The sequence below is a fragment of the Photinus pyralis genome, unplaced genomic scaffold, assembly GCF_008802855.1.
Source record: "Photinus pyralis isolate 1611_PpyrPB1 unplaced genomic scaffold, Ppyr1.3 Ppyr1.4_LG1, whole genome shotgun sequence".
NCBI classification, from domain to species: Eukaryota; Metazoa; Arthropoda; class Insecta; order Coleoptera; family Lampyridae; genus Photinus; species Photinus pyralis.
Window position 1 is genome coordinate 39,353,525 of NW_022170249.1, and position 15,801 is coordinate 39,369,325.

General features: G+C 35.2%; 2 protein-coding genes across 4 annotated transcripts; both read left to right on the plus strand.

Moving 5' to 3' along the window:
* Nucleotides 1–92: 92 nt before the first annotated feature.
* On the plus strand, nucleotides 93–2,503 carry LOC116160183 (odorant receptor 94a-like). Of its 2 annotated transcripts, XM_031473320.1 has the most exons (6): nucleotides 93–337; nucleotides 1,001–1,232; nucleotides 1,281–1,380; nucleotides 1,899–2,003; nucleotides 2,054–2,209; nucleotides 2,285–2,503. In XM_031473320.1, the coding sequence occupies exons 2-6, from the start codon at nucleotides 1,060–1,062 to the stop codon at nucleotides 2,339–2,341; spliced, it is 591 nt and encodes a 196-aa protein (XP_031329180.1). In that variant the 5' UTR covers nucleotides 93–337; nucleotides 1,001–1,059; the 3' UTR covers nucleotides 2,342–2,503. The 2 variants fall into 2 exon arrangements, with proteins under 2 accessions (XP_031329180.1, XP_031329179.1); XM_031473319.1 differs by having other exon boundaries at nucleotides 93–1,232.
* A 5,408-nt stretch (nucleotides 2,504–7,911) lies between these two features.
* Nucleotides 7,912–13,882, plus strand: LOC116160185 (odorant receptor 94a-like). Of its 2 annotated transcripts, XM_031473321.1 has the most exons (5): nucleotides 7,983–8,942; nucleotides 8,991–9,090; nucleotides 13,284–13,388; nucleotides 13,439–13,594; nucleotides 13,667–13,882. In XM_031473321.1, the coding sequence occupies exons 1-5, from the start codon at nucleotides 8,185–8,187 to the stop codon at nucleotides 13,721–13,723; spliced, it is 1,176 nt and encodes a 391-aa protein (XP_031329181.1). In that variant the 5' UTR covers nucleotides 7,983–8,184; the 3' UTR covers nucleotides 13,724–13,882. The 2 variants fall into 2 exon arrangements, with proteins under 2 accessions (XP_031329182.1, XP_031329181.1); XM_031473322.1 differs by lacking the exon at nucleotides 8,991–9,090 and having other exon boundaries at nucleotides 7,912–8,057.
* The last annotated feature ends 1,919 nt before the right edge of the window (nucleotides 13,883–15,801 follow it).

Here is a 15,801-nt window from a genome sequence, read left to right on the forward strand (position 1 = left end):
CCAAAGTACCTATAAAACCTTACTCGGAAATAAATGGAAGGATCGGCAATTAAAAAAGTCACGCAACTTTCAGTTTCACGTGACTTTTCTAATTGTTTTATCTTTCATTGCCACCCTATTGAGTAGGTATATATTTCCCACTCCTAAATTAGTTAAGTTGATTTTTCTATTTGAAGCCAATTTTAGAACAACAGTTAACTACCTAGTTAAGAAAACACATCTGAGGAAAGTTTCATTGTACGTTTCCTGAATATCGAATGAAGATGCATTTCTCAGACCGTTCAAATAGGTAATAATAAAACCTTATATTAGGATGGGCGTACCAAGCAGATATCAGGTAAAATTACTACTTACATCTACTACCCAACAATTTAAAATATGATTTATTTTCCCTCCCAAGCAGTTGTGTAAGTGTTTTAGTTAGTTGTTGGGTGTTGAACAGTGCAATATCATCGTGAGCGCTGATTTTCTAAAATGGCGATCTCTTTATATTCCAACGCATTCACGATTCCAAAGACAATGCTGATTATGACTGGCATGTGGCCTAGAAGAGATTCGAGCAGACTCTATCGCATTTATGGTTTATTTAACCATTTGTTAGTAGCTACTTTTTCTTTATCGCTATGTCTAGGTACCATAGTAGCTAAAGACTTTACGCAGTTCATCCAAGGATTGTCTATGTTTATATCCATGGTCAACTGTGTGATCAAATTTGCAATATTTGACTTTAAACATCCAGTGTTTCTAGATCTTTTAGACTTTCTCCGCACCCATCATTTTTCTTACCACAAGGATGAGGTGGACTACCATCTCAAGCGAATTATCGACTTTGCCATAGTAGTAGGAAAACTATTTCTTTGCAGTTGTGCTAGTGCTATATTTTTCATGACAATAATACCTCTTTTTGCTAGTAAAGGAACTCGTCTTACACCTCTACCTTTTCCTTTGGATATCGAAAAGCACTCCTTTCTAACTTACATCTCGGTTTACTTGTATCAAGGCTTGGGGTTAGCTTCGGCATGCTGCTCCAGTATCGCGTGTGATAATTTATCTACAAGCATGATGGGTCTTTGTTCAGCTTATTTTGCGATATTAACCGACACCATCATATTGACAACAAACGAATTCCAAAAGAAAACAAATGAAAATCATATCCGCAGCTACGAAAAATTTGATGAGCAAGTATACAGTGATCTAAGCCAATGCGTGGAACACCATCTTGCTGTAATTAAGTAAGTCCATGTAAGTGTTACGAATTGTTATATACTTTAGTTTTGTAGATTTACTGAGACTATCGAGGACATTTTCTCTTACGTGTTTTTGAGCCAATTTTTATGCAGTGCGTTCGGGATCTGTGTGACTGGATTTATATTGATAAAAGTAAGTTTTGTAAATCTAGGTGTGTTTCTAGTTTCTAGTTCAGTTAGGTATACCTCCTCGATGTTCAGTAAACCACAAATTTACCTGAAAAGATATTTCGAAAATGTCCATTATAGAAAGTTTTAATGAATATTACAAAAAAACGAATTCGGATTTCAATAAAATATAGCAATATTTATATTTGGAAACCACTTCCAGTGCTCTCGTGAAATTGACCGTGACTTTTCGAAACCGGATCTTCCGAAAACGGAAAAGGTACAGTGCAAACTGGTTTTGGTATACAATTAAGCTTTTTTTTAATCGAAACGCGTTCATTTTTAATAAGTAATTGTTTTGGTAGCAGTTGGCGATGGTTTTTCCCAGGGTTTTTCCTTTCTGCTGTAACACCTTCTGCATACTAAGTTTCTAAATGATAGGAGGTTTCTGAACTGAGTAATAGGGTAGACGAGCAAACAGTAACTCTGTAAACAATTAGAAATGAATTCGAACAGTGTTACTAATGTGTTTTTCCATTTCAGGCTAAACCGGGAGGTTTTGAATTCATGTATGCGTTACTGTACCTGGCAGCACTTATGTTCCAAATTACATTATACTGTACGTATGGTAACGAAATAACGATTCAGGTAACGTGACCACCATTATCTGAAACCAATTTACCTGTACTGTCTTTCAGAGTTACAGAGTCTTAGAGGCATGTTATATGACGGAGTGGGTGTACTGTGGACCTAAAGTTCGTCAAAATCTCTTTCTCATAATGGAACGCTCCAAACGTCCAGTGGTTATGACTGCAGGAAAATTTGTAACTCTCTCACTGGCATTACTCGTTTCTGTAAGTTTAACGTGTTTATGTACAGATACTGCTGGGAATTGATATCAAAACAGTCTAATAACATTCTTATTTTAGGTGTTTCAATCAGCAGCATCTTATGCAATGGTTTTGTACCAAATGTACAACGCCTAAGTTATACCACAGATATACGTAAAGAACGTATATCTGTGGTTATACTAAGATCCGTTTCTTTATAAAATGTTACTAAATCACCAGCACCACCGAAAATCACCCAAACTGATATAGTGGGTCTCCTTAAAAAAGCATCACGCCCTTTTCTATTAACTATTTATTGTTCACTGTTCCATTAGTGTATCTAACTTTATGTACATCTGTTAAAAATAAAATACGTTCGTAAAGTGTGACGTTTCCTTTTTGAAACGTAGGATGCAAGTAAAGGAACAGCATACTTAATCATGAACAAGAAAATGCTTTCAACATGTCAATATTTTACTGTTCTTTGTGTTTTTTCACTTAATCGTTTGAGGGGTTGTAGCACGTACTAATTTTGAAGGTATACTTGTAATAGCGCAACTTTGTAGTAAAAATTTAATTTCTTTTTACTATAACTGTAGAGCAAAAATTAGAATTTCTTAGTATAACTTAAAATGTAAAATGAAATTACACGGCAAACAAATATCAATATCAATAATTACGCAAATCACCAGTTCTCATAGTAGTTACTAAAATGATCCACTCGCTCGCGATGAGATATATTAGTATCTAGCGTGAAATGCGATTGGAAAATTAGCAATAGAAATTTGTGTTTTAAAAAGCGGGTGGTCCTTAATAGTGGGGGTTATTTAAATTAAAAGAGCGCCTGTAGGTACTTATAGTGTCGGGAAAAGATTTTCCATTTAGTGAAAAATAACAAAGTTGTTTAAGAAGAATTAACATCAGCTCCATCGACGAAAACATATAGTATTCCATTTTGGTATATCTTAAAGAAGTTTGGGATTTGTTCTCATTCGCTAGCACGTTTTCATTAAACAGCATGCGTTTGTTTGATTTAACCAGTACGCGATTATTTTGCGCCGGAAAGCGTTAAATTTTGGAGAGTTTCCATAAAAAAGATATCCAACTAAAATCAGTAAAGCAGTACAGACTATTGGGAACCTAAACCGGTAAGAATGCAAAATCTTCCTGAAAGCAGAGCGGCGGACATTGGATGCGAAACGTTGAAAATTTCCATCGGCCTGAAGGGTAGCGACTTGCTTCAATTGCAGTAATTAAAGAGGCACAATTTTTCATTACCTGCGAAATACAGTAGTGAACGAAATTAACACTGAATAAACTTCTCTATTTGTGTGCGGCCTTTGAACGTTTATTAGAATTAGATTTGTTCATTTAGTCTACAAAAGGGAAAGTAAAGGGAGTTTTTGTTTCAATGAAAAGACCGAATGAAAATTACATAATCTTTCCAGAATATAAATAGGTATTTTTCCCAATTTTGATTACATCTTGATGACAAGTGATACCAGTGAAATCGGAATGAACTGAATACTCTACTTAATTTATACAAATTTTTACCTGCGCTTACTGGAAGGAAACGTATCAAAAAGGTAAGAGGAAGAGATCACCAAAAGAGTTTGCACCCCGATCCTAAGAAAAAATGTAACCCTTTACAAGATACCAATACACTCTTCTATTGGTAGCGATCCGTTACAAAGTGGTGCCCAGGGCTGTCACGCGAGGACCGTGACATCCTTGGAGCTTATTTTTGCGGTATTACAAATTTTATGCGCTGCTCGTTTCCTAGTCATTCAAATTTTGAGAATGGTACTCCAGCTTCACGTCTGTTACTCTAAATGACAATATTACGGTAAAAGCTATACAACAGCATAACTTGCCCGATAAATTAATACATAGGTCACATTTCCGATAACAAGACCTTTACCTCACAATGATATTTTAGCGCATTCCCCAGCTGATGTTGGAAGGCGCTATTATGGCCACTTTCTCCGCCCGTCCGAGACTTTAACTACTCCTACAGTTTTCAAGATATTCAGTTCGTCGCTTCGTTCTTTGCATTCGGTAGCTTAAAGCTCTGGTACCTCAACCAAGGTAAATCTTGACGATTAATGTGCGCATGCGCAAACGGCCCAATGTGTACTTTCTTATTTATGGAGATATTTTTCAAAATTTCAAGCATCCATTCTTCTAGTAAAGACAAAAATGTCGCATATTTTAAACATCAGGTGTTTTTTATCAGTTTCTTATTTATAAGAATACTTACGCCCTAAAAATCGTTACATGATGATCTCCACCCAACATAGCATTTACCCTCGATCCGTGGTATAGCTGTGCTGGCCCTAGTCCCTCCTCCCCCCACTATTAAGAATTGTATCCCATTTATGACCTATTTAGGAAATTTTCAAGCTCGTTTAAATCACTAGGAATCTAAAATTTATTATAGAGTGACCGAATCTACTTGGATTCGTTGCCCCCCCCCCCTCCCCACTGATAGGAATTACATTTTTCAAATTAAATTTTGTATCGAAACTACGAGGTATTAATAGAAACCCGGCATGATACCACAAGTTTCAAAGATATTACCTAACGCCTGATTTCATTAATATTTTATGAGATAAAGTTATTGAAGTCATTTGTTGTATCACGACCATAGAACCTTTATAAAAAATCCAATACAAATGAATAGCGAACGATTCTCGAGATCATTTTTGGTCTGTAATATTTTGGCTACCTAGCTGAAAAACAATAGCGTCTTGTATCCTTAAGAACATGTCCACGAATTTAAAAGCGATCGGACGTTTCTAAACAAAGTTATCGTCCCACATTGACAGATATTCATTCATTCAATCTGTTTTATTATACAAGACAGACGGACGGACAGACAGCAAGCAATACACAATTATAAACGATCACGTGTTAGTAAGTATAGGAAAAACATGAGGGACTAGATCCGAATACACCTGGCTTCCTCACAACCATCTTTATGTTTCACCTTTTAGAAGTGAAGCAAAAAAATTGAAAATGCATATAAGCTTTGAATATATATTCATATATAATACCATAAGTAGTCGAAGTATTGTCGAATATTTTTGAGGTGCTGTCACGAATGCTAGTTACGCTGATTAATACCACGAGCGCTTGCGCGAGTGGTATTAAAAAGCGTAACTAGCATGAGTGGAGCAGCAGCTCAAAAATAATCTACAAATACTTCGACTACGAATGGTATTCGGAGGACTATTCAATGAATCAAAAGAAAAATTAAGCATAATTACCCACGCGAATGTATTTCCATGACAACAATAAACGTCAAAATAAATTATGGAAGTTGCTTTTCATTTTGCTATTGATTCTATTCGAACTTTTGTGCTCCAAGCTAATTCGTTATGAGTGATTAAATTAAAAGATGTGGTGATAAGTCGGTTGTCGAAATTGATTAACAAACTAAGAAGAATGTTCCGGTTAATACGACAAAATTTCGCGACATTTCACTGGTGGAAGTTTGACAAATGTCATTGAATAATCGCATTGAATTGTCGCTGAAATACCACACGTGAAATTATCGCTGAAATACCACACGTGCAATTATCACTATAATTCCTTCCCATTGGCGCAGCAATTTGAAATCGAGACATTTCACTGGTTGAAATGTGACAAATGTTAGATGAATTGAATAGTCAAAGATATAGGTGAAAGCGCTTAAATAGCTCGTAATTCATGAATCAAAAATACTTTGAAATAAGCAAAAAAGAGAGGAGGGGCTACGTCCGACTACACCTGGCTTTCCAAAGGATTTATAAGTACATGTCTAAAATTGCAATTGCTTGCAAATGAGCTCGTAATTCATACATTAACAAAAACAGGTATTTGCGATTTGCTCTTGAGTGGCGCTAAAAAATTGCAATTACTTGTAAATCATTTCAGTACAACATTTAATTTAAAAAATGTAATTCCTTTCTGTGGAGGGGGGGGGGCTGAATTCAAGTTGGCTCGGCCACCCCATAATAAATTTTAGATTAAAAGAGCGTCCAGTTACATTTCGATAAACGTATCGATTAATTTTCATGAAATAGCAAAGTAACGACGCTTTGGGCGCAATCGACGTTGGGATAATTTCCAAATTTCCATAACATAAGAAATGGGGATTGTAGGATATAGTTTCCCACATCAAGTTTAAAGTCTTCTCTACAACATGGTATTATTTTCCTGTTAGAAGCATAAATTGTCTTTTTAAATAAATTACAATATTGATTTTCAGAGACCCAGTTTTTATATGTTAATCAACAGTATTTTTACTTTAACTCAGTTATTTTTTCATCGACTGAAATTTAATTTGGAGTTTTCTATGGGGAAACGGGATAGATTGACGAGGAAACAGTAGGGATAAGAACGCGTAAGCTTAATTTGATGTCTAACATACTGAGACAGTTTTGGATTTATGTATGTACTTACGTTCTCCACTTTTGTTCAACGCTTCGATCGACCAAACAACTTGTACTCCTCTTTGACAGAGCATTGTTTCAAATATGTCAAGATTTATGCTTTTCCTGAATGTGGATTGTCCTGTGAGCGAGTTGCTGCCGAGAGAGTATCCCGACGTGGGTGAATTCTCCATGTGCGAATTCTCGGAGGGCAAATATTTGAATAGCGAATACTACTTGGGGCAAATGTTTGGGAGCGAATCTTCTAGGGCCAGCGTCAAGTTCTCCCGGGGCGAATTGCGATTGCATACATTGCATTAGAAGGCTGGATTAAGTTAACACCCCTAAATCGGCACTCCAATTTACATCGCCAAAATATTGTGCTCATTTTGTTCTAATTTGTGCGCCGATCCCTAAGTTGTGTGCGCCTTCCTTTCGTTTAGGAAAAAATTGAGTTGTTCTATCCATAAGTTAATAAATTTGTAAAATGCGGAATAATTCCAGGTGCTGTGAGAAGTTTAATAACAAATAATGTAGGAAATACTATAGACAACTATATACGGTAGTTTATTTATGATTTGATAACATAGGTACCCATTACAAAGGATGTTGCGTTAAGTCAGCCGCCTTTGTAGAAGTTTTAAATATGTACAAATGAGAGACACACAAATCAGCACAAAGCTATGGTGTGTGTGTCATCTTGATACGACCCTGACAATGGGTAGCGTTAGGGTGAACCCCCAACTGAACATTTTGATTTTCTCCGAAAGGGAAAGTGCACCAAACTCGGGCATTCACGCACATATCATCACAAAATAGGCACAAAAACATAGGTTTCGAGGTAAGTCGATTGTAACTACGTTAACTTTGCACTCCCTTTAGAAATTTTGAATTACTTCGAAAAGAAAGGCGCACAAAGCCTAAATATTGGCGCAGAAATCTGCACAAAACGAGCACAAAACTATAGCATTATGTTATGTGCATACAAGAATGATGGTGTTCCAGCTTCCAGTATTAAGTTGGACCCCCAACGGAAAATTCTGACGGGAAACGCACAAAATTTGGAGAATTGCAGATCGGGTGCGGATTTAGGGGTGTTAACTTAATCCACCTGCAAAATGATGTACTTATTCCATTTATTGATCACACGTAATTCGAGATTCAATTTCGATAACTCTACGTGCGTGAATAACAGATGTTTAATTAAATTGTGCACCTGACAGAAGTACACATTACACATTAATATATTTCCCACTAACTAAATAAGTAATTTTAGTTGAGTTGTCTCTTCACTATGTGAAGCAACTTCTAGAACACGCCTGTACTAGCTAAAGAAACGCGTCTCGAATAAGTTTCAATGTACGTTTTCTGAATATCGAATGAAGATGATCATTTCTCCGACGGTTTAAATAACAGTAAAACCTTATATTAGGATGGGCGTACCAAACAGATATCAGGTGAAATTACTACCTACATCTACATAACAATTTAAAATATGATTTATTTTCCCTCTCAAGTAGTTGTGTTTTAGTTAGTTGTTGGTGTTGACCAGTATAATAGAATCGTGAGCGCTAATTTTCTAAAATGGCGATTTCATTAAATTCGAACGCATTTAAGATTCAAAAGAGATTGATGATTATGACTGGGTTGTGGCCTAGAAGAGATTCCGGCACACTCTATCGCATTTATGGCGCCAGTCACTATTGGTTACTAGCAACTTTTTCTTTATCGTTACTTCTAAGTACCATGGTGGTTAAAGACTTTTCGCAGTTAATCCAAGGATGGTCTATGTTTGTAGCCATTCTCAACTGTGTGATCAAATTTACAATATTTTACTTTAAAATGCCGGTGTTCTTAGATCTTTTAGACTTTCTCCACTCGCCTCATTTTTCTTACCACAAGGATGAGGTAGACCATCATCTCAAGCGAATTATCGACTTTGCCATAGCAGTAGTAAAACTATTTCTCTGCAGTTGTGTTACTACTGTATTTTGCATGATAACAACGCCTCTTTTTGCTAGTAAAGGAACTCGTCTTACACCTCTACCCTTTCCTTTGGATTTCGAAAAGCACTCCTTTCTAACTTACATCTCGGTTTACTTGTATCAATGCTTGGGGTTAGCTTCGGCATGCTGCTCCAGTATCGGGTTTGATAATTTATCTACAAGCATGATGGGTCTTTGTTCAGCTTATTTTGCGATATTAACCGAAACCATCATATCGACAACAAACGAATTCCAAAAGAAAGCAAATGAAAATCATATCCGCAGCTACGAAAAATTTGATGAGCAAGTATACAGTGATCTAAGCCAATGCGTGGAACATCATCTTGCTGTAATTAAGTAAGTCAATATAAGTGTTACGAATTATTAAACACTTTAGTTTTGTAGATTTACTGAAACTATCGAGAACATTTTCTCTTACGTGTTTTTAAGCCAATTTTTATGCAGTGCGTTCGGGATCTGTTTGGCTGGATTTACATCGATAAACGTAAGTTGTGTAAATCTAGGGGTATTATAGTTCAGAAGTTAGACCTCCTCGGTGATAAGTAAACCTTAAATTTACCTAAAAAGGTCCATAATAGAAAGCTTAAATGACCAAGTCGGATTTAATAATAAAACGTACCAATTTTATATTTGGTAAACACTTAGCTTCAGTTTTCAACGCGTAATCCATTACTACTGAAACTTCAACAAAAAAGAATTCTTAAAAATAGGTAGTTTTAACTGATGATTATTTATTTTTCGCAAAAAATGAGCTGCTCGAAAATGAAAGAATGTGCTTGGTTCTAAATTCAATGTATCTCCTTGTACCAAAATTTGTTTCAATTGTACCTTTGACAATCCAATTCCTACAATCACGACCAACTTCAAGAGAGCGCCAGATAATTTTGAATAAAACTATAATAGTATATTAAGATACAAGTGTATAATCAAGTCTTTAAAGCACGCGCAACGAGTTTAAGGGCACGACGCAAAGCGGAGTGCCTTTAACGTTGCAAGTGCTTTAAAGACCAATTATACACGTGTATCTTATAGTATTTTTTATTATACCTGCAGTATAATTTAAAAATAGGAAATACAATGAAATCATATTGACGTTATACTCGAATACATGTCTAATTAAGTGGGCTGAGTGTTCGTAATTTCACGATTGCCATGGAAATGTCACTTGACGTTTGCTTATAAAAATCATCGTCTTTGTGAATTAAACGATTTCCGTTGAAAAAGATAATACACCGTCCATTAAATCGATTGTTGTAAAATCTAAACAAACGTTGGTAGGTGTAAAATCCAAATCCAGCAAAGCCTATTATAAAGAATATGAAAAGTTGTTTCCATGGATGGAATAGGAAGTTACTTACGAATAAAGTCTTAAATGCATCCGCTGGCATATATGAAGGAAATGTCAAAGGTATTTAAATCTTCTATATTTTGGTGCATTCATTCAAAACTTCAAAGCAATACTGCGATTAAAAAGTGGAACAGATTTGGAAGCATACCCTAAATTACGCGCGTTTGTGAAAGCTTCAACCAAAGGATAGGTACAAAAGCCAAAGAAATGTTCTGCATTTACAGAAAGCGACCTAAGAGGATTTTTTATTTCATCCAGATGACAGTTTCAAAAGTCATACTTGAAGTATCGTTACTTAGCAACTTAGCAACTTTAAAGCACGTGTGTTTTAAAGGCCCTTTTTCGCACGCATTTGAGTGTTTAAAACGGAGATTGTGATTCAGGTATAATAAAAACTATATTAATATACCGGTTTCCACTGTACCCTTGGCGTTTTTGGAAAATCTGGCCCAAAAGGATCGCTACCAACTTTTTATAAAATTAGATTATGTTTTATTAAAAAAAAAGGCCCAAATACGTTACATAATTTGAGCCCAATTAACCTTCTGCCATGTTTTTCAAAACTTCTCGAAAAAATCAGGATCATCAGACTTGAAAACTACTGAATGAAATTAAAAATCTTAAGCAAGCAACAAAAATTTGGTAAATCCACAGCCGATGCTTAACTTAACACAACAAAATATATAAGTAATAGCCTAAATTCTAAACCAAAAACGATCGTATTATTTATCAACTTCAAAAAAGCTATCGATCTTGTAGATCACGAAATACTATGGGGATATTGGTATAAGAGGTGTACCATTTGACGGGTTTCGGAGCTTCCTGTTTGGAAGGAGGCAAAGAGTCAATATCAACAGTAATCTTAGCAACGCACGAATAACGAAACACCGCACGGTTCAGTGGCTTCTGGAGTCCTTTTTCTCATTTTTATAGACGATCTACTGAAACTACCATTTCACCGTTCACGGAAACATTTGTGCTGATGATCTTGCATTCTTCTACTCACTCAAGAGCGAAAGAGTGTTTGGCGATTTAATTACCCAAGATTTGAACCTACTTAACAGCTGGTCCTTAAAAAATAAAGTGCAAGTCAACGTCGCTAAATCCAAATCTATTAATTTTGCTTCCCGTTTCCACTCAAATTCCACCATTTACGAGGTGCGACTGTCCAATTTTGGAAAAAGTAACAAAATTGAAATACCTTGGAATAACATTCGATGAAAAATTCCCGGTCAAACATCATATTTCAGAATTACTATTTCAGAATTACATACTAAACTTCGATCTTCAATTAGAAAATTTTACTTCTTGAGGAGCTTTACGAACTATAAAAACGAGTTTCTTCAAAACTGAACTTTTCCGCACGAAAGAATTTTGTTGCTACTCACCACCTACCTTGTTGTATTTACTTCTCATCTTGTTACTTAGATTTTCACATATTTAATATAATCGATCGATTTGCTTTTATTAAAAGGTCAAATTTAACCAAAATCTGGCCATAAACAAGAAAGTTACTTCTGCGCATACGCGCGCAGCTTTTCATATGTTTATAGTCAATAGATTTGCCTCTATTAAATGGTGCTACTGTAAACAGAAAGCTCTTTTCCTCTATGGCTCGAATTAAAAATTTTGCCAATACAACATTTATTTGTTTGCAAAGTTCTAAGGACTTTTTATACAAGAAGTGGCGATATAAGTAATTATAACCTGATTTATGATTCAAGGAACGTTCAAACAGGAATTATAGTCTACAGACTCCCATCAAAAGTGAAGGATTAGCTTCACTCAACGATCAAACACTATTTAAACACTCTATTCAATATTTAGGACCAAAATACTTTAACCAACGGCCTGTCAATATCAGGAAATGTCCCACCCTAAAATGCTTGTGCAAACAATCAATTATTTGACTTTATTCTATTCCAAATATAACTGCACTTAACTCTCCAATAAATTTCGTAGCATTTACTAACGTATACTAATCAATATAATCTGTAATAACTAAACTACTATAACTATAAACTAACCTTAGCCTTAATTTTAGAGTCCCCTTAATTTTACACTCAAAATATAGTGATGCCTGCCCACAATATTATTTAAAAAAAATTGTCTTTTATGTTTTTTCTCTGTGTTTTCCTTTTTTAGTCAAGTAGATACTTGTTTATTGCGAAACACAGATACAGTGTGTTGCAGAAAAGGGTTTTTGTATATTGAAGTACATTGAATCATTCCGAGGTTTATTCATTGTTTTTTAAATAAAAGTCAGGAAAATGGCACATTACTGGTGAGGAAACAGGGAAGTACGCCAGTACGAGGCCCTTTTGGGGTCAAATACTTTAATTTCCGAGTCAAGTAATCTTATTTTTTCCACAATCATTAATTAATAGCATGCTTTGCTCGCTATTTTACCCAAAATCGTATTATAATATAAAATTCCAATTTTCATATACATTTGATTAATGTCAATCTATGAATAATAAATAATACTTTAATTAACGATAAATACAAACGGAGAAATTTTATGACCAGTTTCAGACGCGTTAAGGGGAACACAGGCAGTAAAAAAATTGAATTACCTAAATTTGATTAAAAAACAGTTTTTTAAATCAAATTTAGATAATTCAATTTTTTTACTGCATGCGTGTTCCCTCTCCTTAACGCGTTTTACTTGAGAATGGACACAGCGGATGTCCGAAATTGGTTGTAAAATTTCTCCGTTTGTATTAATCGTTAATTAAAGTATTATAGGGAGATATTGGTTACTTCATTGATTCACATCAACCGCATTTTAAAATGGATCCTTGGTTTAATTAATGTCAATCTGTCAGTGATGACAGGAGTCATTACAGACATTTAGCAATGCGACAGGTGCGACCGTAAGAGTGAAAGGTGCGGCCAGTAAAGCGACAGGCGGTAGAAAAAGTAGTCTACCTCTACCATGGAAAATAAAATTTCCTGACATAAAGTAGGCATGAAAATGAAGGTTTCACGACGATTTTGGGTAAAAATCTTCCGGTGCTCTCGTGAAATTGGCCGTGATTTTTCGAAACCGAATCTTCCGAAAACGCCAAAGGTACAATGCCAACTGACTTTGGTACATTGAATATGTTTTTGGGAAACACTTGGATTAATAAAATAACGGACATTAGTAATTGTTGTGGTAGCAGTTTGCAATGGTTTTTCCTTTCTACTGTACCTACCTATAACCATTTGCGTACCAAGTTTCTAAATGATAGGAGATTTCTGAACTGAGCAATAGGGGAGACGAGCAAACAGTATCTCTGTACACAACAAATGAACTCTAATACTAATGTGGTTTTCCATTTCAGGCAAAGCCAGGAAGTGTTGAATTCATATTTGCGTTAAGTTTCCTAGGCACACTTATGTTCCAAATTACATTGTACTGTTCCTATGGTAACGAAGTAACGATTCAGGTAACGGGACCACCATTATATGAAAATAATTTACCTGTACTGTCTTTCAGAGTTACAGAGTCTTAGAGGCATGTTATATGACGGAATGGGTGTACCGTGGACCTAAAGTTCGTCAAAATCTCTTTCTTATAATGGAGCGCTCCAAACGTCCAATGGTTATGACTGCAGGAAAATTTGTAAACCTGTCGCTGTCATCACTCGTTTCTGTAAGTTGAACGTGTTTATGTAGAGATGATGCTAGGAATTGATATCAAATCCGTCTGACATTTTTATTTTAGGTGTTTAGATCAGCAGCATCTTATGCAATGGTTTTGTACCAACTGTACAACGCCTAAGGGATACTAAGATCCTTATCAGTATAAAATGTGACTAAATCACCAGCACCACAGAAAAAAATCACCCAAACTGATATATAGTGGCATTGGGTCTCCTTAAAAGCGCATCACGACCTTTGCTATTAATTATTTATTGTTCACTGTTCTATTTTAACTGACTCACGTATCTAACTTTATGTACCTATCTGTTAAAAATAAAATGCGCTGATAAAGTGTGAGATTTTTGAACGGTAGGGTGCAAGTGATGGAACAGCTTACTGGATTGCCATTGGAATTAAGTTTCAAAGAATAAGGTCGGTAATACAAAAAAAAATACGCACTGCTTCTGATCACTTCGTCTTAGTCGCACTTTTTCGTTAAACCGTCTAACTCTACCAGAATTTATTACGAAGCTCTGGATAGGACACATAGGAAATTATTTTGTAAATTACAGTTGTAACTGGGAACTATACTAATTTACAGTTGTAACTGGGAATTAGTTTATAATTTACAGTTGTAACTGGGAATTATGCTAATTTACAGTTGTAACTGGGAATTATACTAATTTACAGTTGTAACTGGGAAGTGGGAATTATACTAATTTACAGTTGTAACTAGGAAATAGTTTATAATTTACAGTTGTAATTGGGAATTACACTAATTTACAGTTGTAACTGGGAATTAAACTAATCTACCGTTGTAACTGTCAAGGATAATTCCCAGTTACAACTGTAAATTAGTGTGATTCCCAATTACAACTGTAAATTATACACTAATTCCCAGTTACAACTGTACATTAGTATAGTTCCCAGTTACAACTGTAATTTAAAAAATAATTTGCTATGTGTCCTATCCAGAGCTTCGTAATTTATTGCTTAAATAGCTTCATTATTTACAACCCTACCTAATTTTGCCGAAAGTAGAGTTGATTAAATAACGTTTTTTAGGTGTCCTGAGGTATCCTGGGGAGATTTTAAGTAGCGCCCTGTTAAGGTCCTGTGTTTCAAAATGATTAAACATGAGCAAGAAATACATGGTAATAATTTGAAATAGTTCCCAAACTAATAATGACACAGGGCTTACCTTTCGTGAATTCAACTGTTAAAGAACATTGGCACACACATTTACACTTACCTACCTAGAAGATTTCAAATGACGATCCCCAGCGAATTAAATTTGGACATGCGGTTACCATACACACCTTTGCAAAATAAAAGTTTGCAAAATAGCGCGTGCAAACATTGCGGAATGTTTGAAAGTCTAGATCATATCTTCTGTGAATGCCAAACATTTGAAAAACAGCGAAACCAATTGGGTCATAGGTTGGAAATGAGATGTTTACTTTCAAAGTGTCAAACGACAAGTGCCGTTGGCATATACAGAGACACTGCTGAAAATATGTCACATCTCGAAATAATGCACTTATTGTTCAATAATGTACTACTTTTGATGTCTGTAACTTTTAAATGATAGCTTGTTACATGAAAGGAAGGAAGGAAGTGGTGTCTTGATTTAGCTTTGTTGATTTTGCATTTTTGTTGAGTTCATACAGATCCATGGTAAAATTTAGCATCACTTTGCTTTTTGCATCCAGTCAGTATAGTTCAATTTGTTCTAACTTTGTCAATTTTTGTGTAAGATTTGTGCCATTTGCGGTTTGTAACTTTGAATTTGGTTTTATTTGCTTTCAATGTATAAAATGTTATTCCTATTTGATTTGTTCGAGAATGACCAGTTATTAATTTTCATTTGATTGTTTAAACCAGGGTTTAAACTCATTTAGATGGATTAGCGACTTCGATTCTTTGTGAACGAATCTATCTTTTTTTAGCGTAATTAACTTTTTTGCAAGTGGAGAAGTGGATGCTGAAGTAATAAACATAAAGATGCTTAGCGGCATTCACCTTTAGTCTAAGGTTACCCGGTTACCGTATCCAGGACCTTCATATTACATTCTGGAGTGGAGAAGGTCCGGCTCATTAACAATGTATTTCATGTATTTTATATAAGAGGCTTCGGAATGTTATTTTCAACAAATGGGAAAGAAGTGGAGTCGCTTTGAAATCTATTTAAGCTGGCCTTCTTTAGCTTATCAATTG

Bases quoted from the DNA above. Each gene is read 5' to 3' on its own strand.
- LOC116160185 (XM_031473321.1), top strand. From the start codon at position 8,185: ATGGCGATTTCATTAAATTCGAACGCATTTAAGATTCAAAAGAGATTG. The intron at 8,943-8,990 runs GTAAGTCAATAT...TTAGTTTTGTAG, and splicing joins CATCATCTTGCTGTAATTAA to ATTTACTGAAACTATCGAGA. The intron at 9,091-13,283 runs GTAAGTTGTGTA...TTTCCATTTCAG, and splicing joins CTGGATTTACATCGATAAAC to GCAAAGCCAGGAAGTGTTGA.
- LOC116160183 (XM_031473319.1), top strand. From the start codon at position 475: ATGGCGATCTCTTTATATTCCAACGCATTCACGATTCCAAAGACAATG. The intron at 1,233-1,280 runs GTAAGTCCATGT...TTAGTTTTGTAG, and splicing joins CACCATCTTGCTGTAATTAA to ATTTACTGAGACTATCGAGG. The intron at 1,381-1,898 runs GTAAGTTTTGTA...TTTCCATTTCAG, and splicing joins CTGGATTTATATTGATAAAA to GCTAAACCGGGAGGTTTTGA.